Source organism: Lolium perenne, chromosome 2, assembly GCF_019359855.2.
Source record: "Lolium perenne isolate Kyuss_39 chromosome 2, Kyuss_2.0, whole genome shotgun sequence".
NCBI classification, from domain to species: domain Eukaryota; kingdom Viridiplantae; phylum Streptophyta; class Magnoliopsida; order Poales; family Poaceae; genus Lolium; species Lolium perenne.
Genome location: NC_067245.2, coordinates 178,054,254 through 178,066,317, shown reverse-complemented (window position 1 = coordinate 178,066,317; position 12,064 = coordinate 178,054,254). Strand labels below are relative to the sequence as shown.

Sequence of the window (12,064 nt, the reverse complement as noted above, 5' to 3'; positions counted from 1 at the left end):
GTGTATGTCGTCTCAGACGGACAGCTTCTGTCGCATCTAGTCGGTGAGGTATCGGAGGTGGGTTTGGATGACGATGCGTTGGGTTCATATTTTGAACTACATGCAATGGAACGGAAATCGAGAACCTCCTCCATTAAGCGTAATGCTTGGCCAAATAAGAAGGCCAAAGTGAATAAATCTGTGATAGTTTCTAAATGAATGGCATGTTTAAAAATAGCAGAGGTATAAAAGACTTGGCTAAACATTTATACATTGCGGAAAACATTAAGGAACATGTCTTAGATTTTGTCGCTATTTCTGAGACGGGTAAGAGGAACTACTCAACAAGTTTTCTAAATCGCCTTTCAGGCGGGGAGGACTTTGTTTGGGTATCCTGCCCACCTCGGGGCCGTTCTGGTGGCCTTTTAATTGGTGTCCGAGCTTCAACTATGTAGATTTTAGATAAATCTAGGGGTGATTTTCATATGAAACTTCACATCCGGAATAAATCTGAAAATTTTATTTGGAGCTTGGTGTCTGTCTATGGAGCGGCTCAGGATGCAGCCAAGCCTGCTTTTCTCCGCGAGTTGGCCAATTTAGCAAAAGCTAACCCATATCCTATTATTGTAGGAGGGGACTTTAATTTTCTTAGATACCCGGAGGAGAAAAGCAGGGGCAAATTTGACAACCATTGGCCTTTCTTATTCAATGTTGTCATTGATAGTTTGGACTTGAGAGAGATATCGATGGTTGGAAGACAATTCACCTACGAAAACAGTCTCCCAGAGACTACATATGAGAAGTTGGACCGTGTACTCATGGACTCCGATTGGGAATCAAAATTCCCACTAGTCTCAGTACGGGCTCTTCCTTGGATAGAAGCTCTGTCAGACCATGCTCCTATTTTATTATCCATTGGGAATCCAACCCCGCCGCGTAAACGGTCATTCAAATTTGAGTTGGGATGGCTAGGCAGAGAAGGGTTCTCGGATATGATTACATTTATTTGAAATAAGTTGGTTGCTGGGAACACCCCATCCTAAGATGGAATAACAAACCACGCTCCGTGCGTAGATACCGTGGGGGGTGGTCTAGACACATGACTGGGCAGCTAAAAAAAGAGAAGCTCAACCTGTCATCTAATATTGATGTTTTGGAGGCTATTGCTGAGGTAAGGCCACTGATAACGCATGAGATTGAACTCAAAAGTCAATATAATGCAAAGTTGGCCAGTTTACTTCGTGAGGAGGAACTCAAATGGTATCAGAGGTCAAAGGCCCAATTTCTGTTGGAAGGAGATTCGAATACGAGATACTTTCATAGTGTCGCTAATGGTAGACATAGAAAGAAACTCATTCATTCTCTAGTACAAGATGAGGGCGTGATCGAAGGTCATCAGCAGCTCAAGTCTTATATTACATCGTATTATAAAGGTTTGTTTGGTGCACCTTAGGAATCAGATATATCCATGGATGAATCCAGGATTGCGGATATTCCCCAAGTGTCTCAAGAGGAAAATGCTTTTCTTGTGGCGCCTTATTCTGAGGAGGAGATACGAAAGGCGGTTTTTCAAATGGAACACAATAAGGCGCCAGGACCTGATGGGTTTCCTGCAGAATTTGATCAATCTTTTTGGGATATTATAAAGCATGATTTGTTAGAGCTCTTCGGGGAGCTCCATGCGGGTCAACTAGATTTGTTCCGTATAAATCTTGGTGAGATTATTCTTTTACCAAAAATAACTGATGCAGAACGTATTCAACAGTTCAGACCTATATGCCTACTTAATGTGTGTTTTAAGATCTTTACCAAAGTCGATACGATTAGACTTAATTCAGTGGCAGAACATGTCGTCCGTCCGTCTCAGAATGCCTTCATGCAAGGTAAACATATCCTAGATGGTGTTGTCACTCTGCATGAAACAGTCCATGAGATGGCTAAATAGGGTAGATACTAGGTATAAAACGTTATCAGAGTGGGCGCGATTGTTGTCGTATGGACGCTATGGCTATGCAGAAATGACAAGGTTTTCAATGACAAGAATTTTTCTCTCATGCAGGTCATTTACCGATGTACGGCTTTGCTCCGTTCATGGTCGCCACTTCAGCGTTTGGAGGACCGATATCTCTTTATGGAGGTGTCTACACGGTTGGAGAACACGATCAAGGAGTTTATTTCTCAACATGGGTGGTTGCATATTTGGCGGATGGAAGCCAACAAAGCATAGGATAGTTTAGCTCTTTCGATTGATCCTTTCTTTTTGTTAAGACTTGATACTCGAACGGCTGTGTGTATCTTAGTTATCCAGAGGCTGGGTGTAATACTTGAATTTTTTGAGTAATGAAATGTCCTTTATCGAAAGAAAAAACAAATGATTGAACAATGGGATGGGCGTGTACGTAGCCAGCAACGTGTGCCTGCATTGCACTTTCTAGCAGTGCCGGATAGTGAGCTAGCTACACGTCTACACTGGACCAAAAACAAACCTGTGTGCTCTCCTCTGCCCTGCGCCTGCGTCAGTGGTGAAGTCATCCATGGCAGCTTCCAGTTTTAGGCTGCTATATACGTATACTCATCTTCATCTAGTCCCTTTCTTTATCGTTCTCACACTTAACACGCACGGGTGCCTGTGTGCAGCTTAGGTATAGGTGTGGATACAAAGTAGACTCATACAACGGCTCAGGTTGGACTCGCACGTCGCTGTATACTGCGCTGTAGCTAGGGAGAAAAGTGTTCCGAACGTTTCGAGGTCAACATGGGCACCTACCTGGGCTGGGCAGCGTCGCCACGCCGCCGTCCCCATCACCTCCATCGCCCGTGCCGATCGCGCGCGCTAGACTGCATGCGGTGAACAGACCCTGCACCGGCTAGTCGCTGCCGCTCGCTTTCCGATGTTCCATCTCTTCTTGCCGACGTGCGGTGCGTGCACACTGGATGCCTCCATCTCTACTTTCCGACCTTCTCCTACCACTACGGGAAAGAAGCACGTTGCCGTCGCACGGCAAAGACCTTTCCGACCTTCTCCTACCACTACGGGAAAGAAGCACGTTGCCGTCGCACGGCAAAGGCCCCTACATCTTTGCCGTGCGACGTCGCACGGCAACGCTCGCACGGCAGCGATTCCGACGGCAACGAGTTCTTTACCGTGCGTGTCGTCAGAGATGCACATCAAAGACTTTACCGTGCGTTTGGTTTTTTGCCGTGTGTGCAAACCATCGCCGTGCATGCGTTCGCTGCTGTGCGACAGGAACTCTTTGCCGTGTGTCGAATCGTTGTCGTGCGTCGAATCGTTGCCGTGCGCTGCACCTTTGCCCTGCGCAAGGCTAGTGCCGTGCGGCCAGGGCTGCCGTGCGCTGAGCCTTTGCCGTGCGCTGCGGCTTCGCCGTGCGCCTGCTCTGTGCCGTGTATATGGTCCCTTTGCCGTGCGTCCACATCCCACCCACACGGCAAAGTCTCCTCCAAACACACCCCTGCGTGAGCACAGTTGCACGGCAGCCCAAATTTTTCCCGTAGTGTACTTGTGTACGTCTACTTGTACAATGCACTTTAGCCAAATTAGTACTGTGTGCAATTACATGTGATCGAGGTTTCAGCCAACTCACCTAGAAACAGCAAAACATGGTGCTTACTGTGTCATGATTATTCAGAGATAGACCATCCCATATATATATAGCCAAGTATTACCTTTTTACATAAGAGGACGTCGCAAGTATGTCTAAATTTAGATATATCTAGACACTCTTTAGTTTATAGATACATCCGAATTTATATAATCTTCGACACTCTTTTATAGACATAGGGGGTACTTGTAGTTACTACTCATGCATGTTATTTACGTGCACCCATTCTTGTTTAACACTTTCTCCGTTCACTAATATAAGATGCTTTAGCTTTTTGTAGATTCATCTATTTTGGTATGTATCTAGTCTACTTTTAGTGTGTATATTTATAGTGTGTATCTAATTCACTTTAAGTGTCTAAAGCATCTTATATTTGTGAAAGGATGGAATAATAGATGTTCTCCAGCAAGCACCAAATATATTACTACTCCCTATGTTCCCTAATCCCTAATAATTAGAAGTTTCGTTAATATAAGACAAAATACAATTTGGTAGTTTTGCCAAATTAAAATGTCTTATATTAGTGAATATACCAACAAGAAGAATATAACAAGAAAAATTACTAAAAACTGCAATGTGTTGTCTTCAGATTCCTGCGGTACAACTGAACCACAATGGGAAATGCACGATGTGTCGACGGCCAGAAACTTCCATCTCCATAGAACCTAGTCCTGACAGTCCACCAACGGCGTCGTCGGCACAGCTTAGCCGTCGGCGCAGGCTCCCTTGTGCCGACAACCACCATCGGCATAGCTTAGCCATCGGCGCAGTCTCCCTTGTGCCGACAGCCACCATCGGCACAGCTCCTTCGCGTGCCGAGAGTGACCACCGGCACAGGGGGCCCGTCCTGATAGAGAGATAAACGGTGTTTTGACTAGGCCATATGCCGATGGCAAAGCCGTCGACACAAGCTCTTTTTTTGCTCCACGCACACCCACCTGTGGATCGATATCACCTTTTTAGTTTTGGAAATATTTTCATGTTTGCACTACTGTATTAAAGTTTGCCCTATCTCTGATTCTTTTCGTCATCTACCAAGGAATATTGTGCGTGATAGATAAGCATTTGCGGACACAACAGGGTAAATAAGCTATCTTGCAAAAGGATTAGAGAACATTGAGTGAATACATGTTTGTATTTTAGTATGAGGATCATCTTTACTTTTGAAATACATACCGACATCCTAGATTCTACAAGGTTTGTGCATAAACATATATGCTGCCAATCCTTGATCGTGACTTAGGGCATGAGCAATGGTGGCATACACAACTAGCTGCTTCATGTAAAAAAGTTGTCAGAAGCAACATGGTCAATTTTATATCTTCAATGGAAGTTACAACTTTAGTTAGAAAAAAGAGACCCACAAATATGACACTATGTATCTCTTTCTCTCTCCAAAAAGCATGCTTTTGAGGCTTAAGATCCCAGTTCTGAAAAGGAGGATGTCTTCTCATCCGAACCTACTTTGGACCACCCGAATGTAGTTAAAGGTATGAGGCAGTAGCTGTAGAGCAGTGCATTGAGCATGCCCTTATATAACTTGTGGTGAAAATTATGCCATAAACATATATGCTGCCAGACAACACAAAGCATTTGAGATGACTCACTGCTCTTTTGTACTATCTTCCTTTTCGGTTGCCTTCATGAGAAGAGGAAGATAAGATCCAGAAAAGTCTGCCAAGCAACTCCAAAAGTGCAATTAGATTATACATTGATCTTTCTTTTGCAGTTGCCGCAGGCAAGGTTGTGAAATATAATGGCGGTTGATCAGCCAATTAGATTAGTTAATCCTGGAAACTACTATGGATTAGAACGATTCTATAGCCACATGTTATTTTAAGACTAACAATCCTTTCCACTAACCGCGTAAGAAAGCACACGTATCATATATGCTAATAATTAACAAACTGATCCGTATCACAGTATTCGTATCTGGTTTTCCTAGATCACAGAAGCTTTACGTATATGCGACTCCAAGGGATACAAAAGCGACAATATACATACGAAAGTAAGAATTTGAGTGTGCCCCCACAAAACTATATACATGAAACTATAAGTGTACTGCGGGTAGGTACTATCACTATCAGTAATCTACGCGCGCATGATTCATGAAGGTGTTTGTTCCAAGTGGACAGGGAGAAAAGCTCACGAGGTTGCTGAGTCTGATCGATCCAACAAACTTAGTTAACCATATATGAACACCTGATCCACAGTCCACTCACATAGTTAACCATATCAGCCCCTGGTAAATCTCCATGCGCATTCCTATCTGGTTATCCCATCACCCTAAGCGTCTTCATTGCTTAATGGCCGGAGCGCTTCCAAAATCCGAGGAAAAAAAATCCCATAAATTTTCCTTTCTTGCTTCGATCTTGCGAAACGCCGTTCGATGGATCACTCGCTGGCCTGGCACTCGAAATTTGGATGTATCCAAATGTCGATACTATTTGAATCAGCATAAGCTATATTTTTACAATGTGTATTTGGTATTATAGTGGTGTGATATTTTTCACTATAGTTTTGATCAAACTTAATAGAGCTTGCTAGAACTCAATCTAATTTCCGTCAAAAAAAAAGAACTCAATCTAATAAAAAAAATGAAGTACGAAGCTAGTTAGTTTTGCTTGATTAGACCAGAGGACTGTAAGCGTAAGATTCACTTTAGCTGTTACTAGTTGAATGCCCGTGCGTTGCTACGGATCCTAGTTTCTTGTATCATCATACATGTAAAGACAATGCACGGGAGTGTTCCTATAATTTGCAAGATATGCGAACAAAAGACATATTTGAAACATCCATAAGATCATGCAAGACTACATGTTATATTATTATTGTCCTCTTTCTCTCTACACAAGGAAACATCTCTATATCATATAGAATACAAAATAGATTACTTCTTTGCCAGACTGTGCAAATGCCAATATAACAACTCATATCCATGTCCAACTGAAAAACGGAAACCGAGACAGCTGATCATGTTGCTCTATTTTTGTGGATTTTGAGCATATTGCACATCACACGATTTTATGTCCCCATTTGCCACAATGTTTCCTGGTTTAAACTATACTTCTGAACCTGTATCACATAACTTTATTTGTAGCAGAAGATATAATGTATGTAACTTAATGAGATCAAAACATTGATATTAGTCTCTGCTATACTGCTATACTACAACTGGCAAGATAGTAACCACGAAACTGAATAAACCCATTCAACAATTGCTTACACACAAAAATCTCTAGCTAATCGTTTGGTAGATTCCTTTAGATCCATGCTCGCCTTGGTAGATGGAAATATTCCTTTTTCTCTCCTCATTTTATCCGAGTCTCAAAGCAAAAGAGAAACACCCACACGGTGCGTGTAAGTAAAAAAGTATTTTCCTTATTTAGATAGACATACAAACTAATCGAGTGTATTCCCATAAGAAAAAATAGAAGCAAATTTTATTCTTCGTGCCTTATAATTCGATCATGGAAGGGACCAAAATAGGAAAGCAGCACACCATTCACTCTAGTTTAAGTTGGTTAACATATGCATCATTATCATGCTATCTCCTACACCCTGGCATCTCATACATGATTCCGACAAGGCATTATGTGGTGATCTCCTACACCCTGGCATCATGTACAAGAAATAGTAAGACTGAAATAAGCTCTGACCTCTATTACTTCACTGAGAACATCACGTCCAAATTCCAAGGAACAAATCTCACTCCAATGCACTCAATCTTATGTGGACCTGCACAAGTGGGATAACAATCGTGTAAGGCAAAGACCATAGGATTGACAAGATCAAAGGAAGTCTGATAGGAAGCATACCAGGTTTTCTACCAGAGAGTATGTAACTTCCAGTAGGCTCGCCACCAGTAACCTAGAAAATAAGAAAAATGTATGAGGAACATATATACGGCGCATATAATAGAGAAGATTTGTTTGGGGGGAATTTGAAGAAACCGTGATATCAGGATTTTTCTTGCCCGTGTTTGCACTCGTCGCTTCCACCAAAACTTTCAGAGAAGGAAGCACAAATTAATAGTGTTACGGTATATGCTCCCCCTCTTAATAATTATATATATGGTGTACTCTTCTCTGAGCAGAGAACACTCTGAGCATATGATCGTGTATGTAGTAACAAAGAGAAGATGCGGTAAATCACCTTTTTGAGTGTTATCAAGCCCTTCTCTTTGGTGTCAAATATCATGCGGATTCCTATCCTGAAACGAAGACATCCAGGGCACACGTTTAGTTGGTCGGCAGGTCCATCGAGGGAAGGAAATGAAAACATTGGAAACAGAGGAGGAAGACTCTGGTTGGTGCAACCTGTCATTGACGCTGCAGCAGGGCTCCATTGTCTGGAGCTTCGTGGCAATGTTGGCGACACAGCCCTTGACAACCTTGCGGAGGTACACCATGGGAGTCTTGCCAATGAGCTGCCGGTCAAGATTCAACAGAAATAAACCCATGAGACATGTCACAACAGGATGGCAATCAATAGATCTATTACTGTTCAGACAGTGAATGTGATGCGCGAGGTGATTGCTTACTGGGTGATGTCGTTGGTGATGTTGAGTCCGTCGACCTTGATGGCGATGGCGATGGTGTGGTGCCTCCATACCGACGACGAGGAGACGGCGAGGAGGTGATCCTATGGGGGGGGGGGGGGGCAGCGGCTAGAGGGTTACCGCACCTGCACTGGGCGGGAAACCAAATTTGGGCCTAGGAGGCGGAGCTACTTACCAGAACATGGGAGTACGCCACTCTAGAAGGGGCAGCGGGCTCCGTACAAGACAGCGGCGTCGACCTTCTAGCGAGGCAGTGGCAGACGATGGAGACAGCACAAGGAAGAGAGGTGGCCTCAACGGGGACATGGTAAGAGAGGTGGGTAATTTAACACACACGGAGAAGAACACGAGATCGTACGGTTGTTTTTAGCCGCGGAATATTAAACGCTTCTGATGGTTCCAATGACGAGCCCAAAGTGCGACGAGTGATGTACCACCATCACCAACTCACATATAATTAGTATAGAAATAGTGAATGAACCCAACTTTATAAACAAGCAAATAGTAAATCAAAATCTTGAAATGCACTAAATATATGGAATAATTTGCTACTTATGTGTAGGAAACAAACAAATAGATCGACGTAGTGTAGTGATATGAAAAACATAAGATCATCGAATCAATTTTTAAATCACAACATACAAATATTATGAAACAATATCAAGTATGTCACCTTCGGAACAGACATAGCAGCTTCACCAATATGAGTCCAAAGCTATGTGGTATGGCTGCAGCGTAAAATGTTATTTGGTTCGGAGAAAAAATCCAAGGAACTGACTGTTAAGAAAGCCTTCAGCCAGTGCTTCCTCGATATTTTTCTGATGATTTTTGTTAGACTGCAGTCTTTCTAATAAAGGTGAATAGCATTTCCATGTTTGTCATCAAATACCTTCACAGATTGAAGTAGTGCCACATTAAACAACAGAGGACCTATGCAGATTGAGAGAAGCATTGTTGAAGGACTGATATCACGATGTTACCTGGACTTCTATGTGCCTTGGTTGAGTAATATACTTCTCAATCAAGAGTGCGTTTGTGCCAAATGATGCTGCAGCTTCACGTTGAGCACTCAGTACAGAATCCACTAAGCCATCAGGCCCTTGAACTATTCCCATCCACCTGAATACAAAGATCAAAGATCAATAGAAAAGCATATATGACAGAAGATTTGATTAGTGCAGCGCCATTCAGTAAGCTAAGCGTACTGCACAACCATACAAAAAATCTTCAGCATAATTTGTACCAAATCTTGCATCTCACATATCAACAAAAATCTCTATAGAAGCTTGAAGATATCACAGAATCATGCAATGGAAAGCCGACCTTGGTGGAGCACACCAGGATGGATGGACCTGTAGTGCGGTAGCATGAACTGGACGACAATAGACCTCCAAAGACGGCGACGAAAGACCTGGAGTAAGGGAGTCCGACAGCAAATGGCCCAATTTGTGCGTGAGGAGTGAGGACCATCCCTGGGGTAGTAGGCCAGGCCGACTGGGATCCCGTGGAGGTTGTAGTCACGAGCGTGGCCGGACGTGGAGGCGCGTGGGGATGTCCGGGGCAAACCGGGCGGCACGCGAGGACGGCCGTACGAGGAAGGGATCTCCCGGAAGGGGCGGCGCGCAGCTACAACAGCTGGCCGGCAGGGGGCGGCGCGATTTGGATCGATCGTGGTTGGGGAAGGACGATTTGGCCACAGGTGCTCCTCTCCTCGTCAAAGATCCACCCCGCCACCTACATGGCCGGTAGGGGCGGCGCGCGAAGAACTCAACCCGCTCGACATGTCCCTGCTTGATGGTGTCTCCCTTCTCAACGTGATATCCAGGCGGGCGGAAGGCAGTCTCCATTCTCAGCGTGATATCCAGGCGGCCGGGAGGCAGGGGTTGTGCAGTGGTGGTGGCTCGAGAACGGCGTTGGCTGGCAAGGCGGCGGAGATTCATTTTCAGGAAACCCTACGCGAGCAAACGAAAGACTACCTGCGACGCTAAGAGATATGAGAAAAAAAAAAGCATTTTGGTGGTCAGTTGCGGTGGCAATTCAGCTGTGATTACGGTTTGTGGGATTTGCTTGTAGATCGGACGGTGAATTTTGGCCGCGGGATATTGGATGGACAAGATGTTTTTAATGACGATCCAAAGTGCGTTGAGTGTCAAACGACCAACTCCCATTTAATAGTAAAGATTTTCGAACGTACTATGGTTAACTACCGCGCGGTTACACGACGCAAATCACGTATTCACCACGTACACGCAGCTCCCACTCCCAGACCAGACCAGATAGCACCAGCAACAACAGAGAAAACGATGGATAATAACTGAGAAACAGAAAAATACCACGAGTCGACGCCCGCCCTGGCCCCACCCAAACGCCATGTTCCCCCGTCTTCCTCCCTCCTCGCCTCCTCCTATATATGACTGGCCCTCCAAGACATTCACCTCCATCGCCATCTCACTGATCGGTGCTTCTTCCTCCTCCAGGTTCATACATACAACAACATCACACCAGGTTCACAACAGTAGCAGCAGGAAGCTCAAACCAGACCGAAAACAATGGGTCTCTGCTTGTCTAGCAGCGGGGCAGCGGTGGCGGCGGTGCAGGCCGATGGGGTGGCCGCGTCGACGGCGATGGTGCTGCTTTCGACAGGCGAGCTGCGGGAGTACCCGCCCCGGACAACAGCCGCAAGGGTGCTCGAGGAATCCGTGGAGGCAGGAGCCGGCTGGTTCCTGTGCGACGCCGACGCGATGGGGTTCGATGCCGCCGTGTCGGCCGTGGGCGCAGCCGACGAGCTCCGCGCGGGACAGATATACTTCGTGCTCCCCGCCGAGGCCCGGCTGAACGGACTGCGGAAAGAGGACATCGCCGCGCTCGCCGTGAAGGCCTCCGCGGCGCTCATCAAGAAATCAAGCACCGGACGGCGTAGGCGCGGCGTTTGCGTGTCGCCGCTCGTGTTCGCCCCTCCGGAGGAGAAGGTCGACCAGGCCGCCGCCTACAAGACCGTGCCGGCGCTGGCGGCCAAGAGGCGGCAGGTGGCGCGTGCGAAGAGCGCCGGGAGGATGCAGACACGGTTCGCGCCCGATCTGATCGCCATTCCCGAGTGCGACGCCAGCGAGTGATCCATCGAACGGGCGTTTCGCGAGATCGAAGCAAGAACGGAAATTTTAGGGGATTTTTTCCTCGGATTTTGGAGGCGCTCCGGCCATCCTGAAACAGAACAAGCAGTGACGCGGACGGGCGGGACTAATGGCGCCAGTGACTGTCGCGATCCTGACAGAGTGATTCTAACTGACGGACTTTGCAGAGTGTGAGGAACGAGGGGAATCGTAATTTGTAATTTGTAGGAAACAATTTTGCTCCTGTTAGTTGAGTTGATTTGGTCCTTTGAAAACGAGGGAATGGAGGCTACACAATCAAAATTTTCTGAATTTTGAACAGACACATTCACACATGCGCTTTTCTTTGTCTAGTGCCCTCATCAGATGTTTGCAACCTGCAACGACGACACTCACCGATCGATTGCACGATGGAAAATTATCGTGACCCACCTGAGCGGCAAGGTGAAATCAATCTTTCCAGCTCGCGTCAGCTGGATACAGTGGACGGCTCCAGCTTCTCGTCTCGTCTCTCTCCGTCTTTTAGGCAGCTGAGCCAGCAGCTAGGTCCGTGCGTCGGTAGGTTGTGTGCTTTCCGTGAGAGTTTTGCTGTTCGTTCCACGGGAACCTTTTGTTGCTTCTGTGCGTGCGTGCTGCTACACGGCCACTAGTCCACTACCGCCTGGCAAGTGGGCAAGTGGCAGCGGCGAACACTGCTTTGCTCCTACGGTTTTCATCAGCGTTTCCCATAGCCATGGCGTTCTGGTCGGAAAAATATCTAGTGATACCACACCTCACATGATAACACTTCACAA

General features: G+C 45.9%; 1 protein-coding gene across 1 annotated transcript; it reads left to right on the top strand.

Moving 5' to 3' along the window:
* Positions 1 to 10,573: 10,573 nt before the first annotated feature.
* LOC127330291 (uncharacterized) lies at positions 10,574 to 11,580 on the top strand. The gene has a single exon (XM_051356552.2). The coding sequence runs from the start codon at positions 10,710 to 10,712 to the stop codon at positions 11,271 to 11,273; it is 564 nt and encodes a 187-aa protein (XP_051212512.1). The 5' UTR covers positions 10,574 to 10,709; the 3' UTR covers positions 11,274 to 11,580.
* Positions 11,581 to 12,064: the final 484 nt, after the last annotated feature.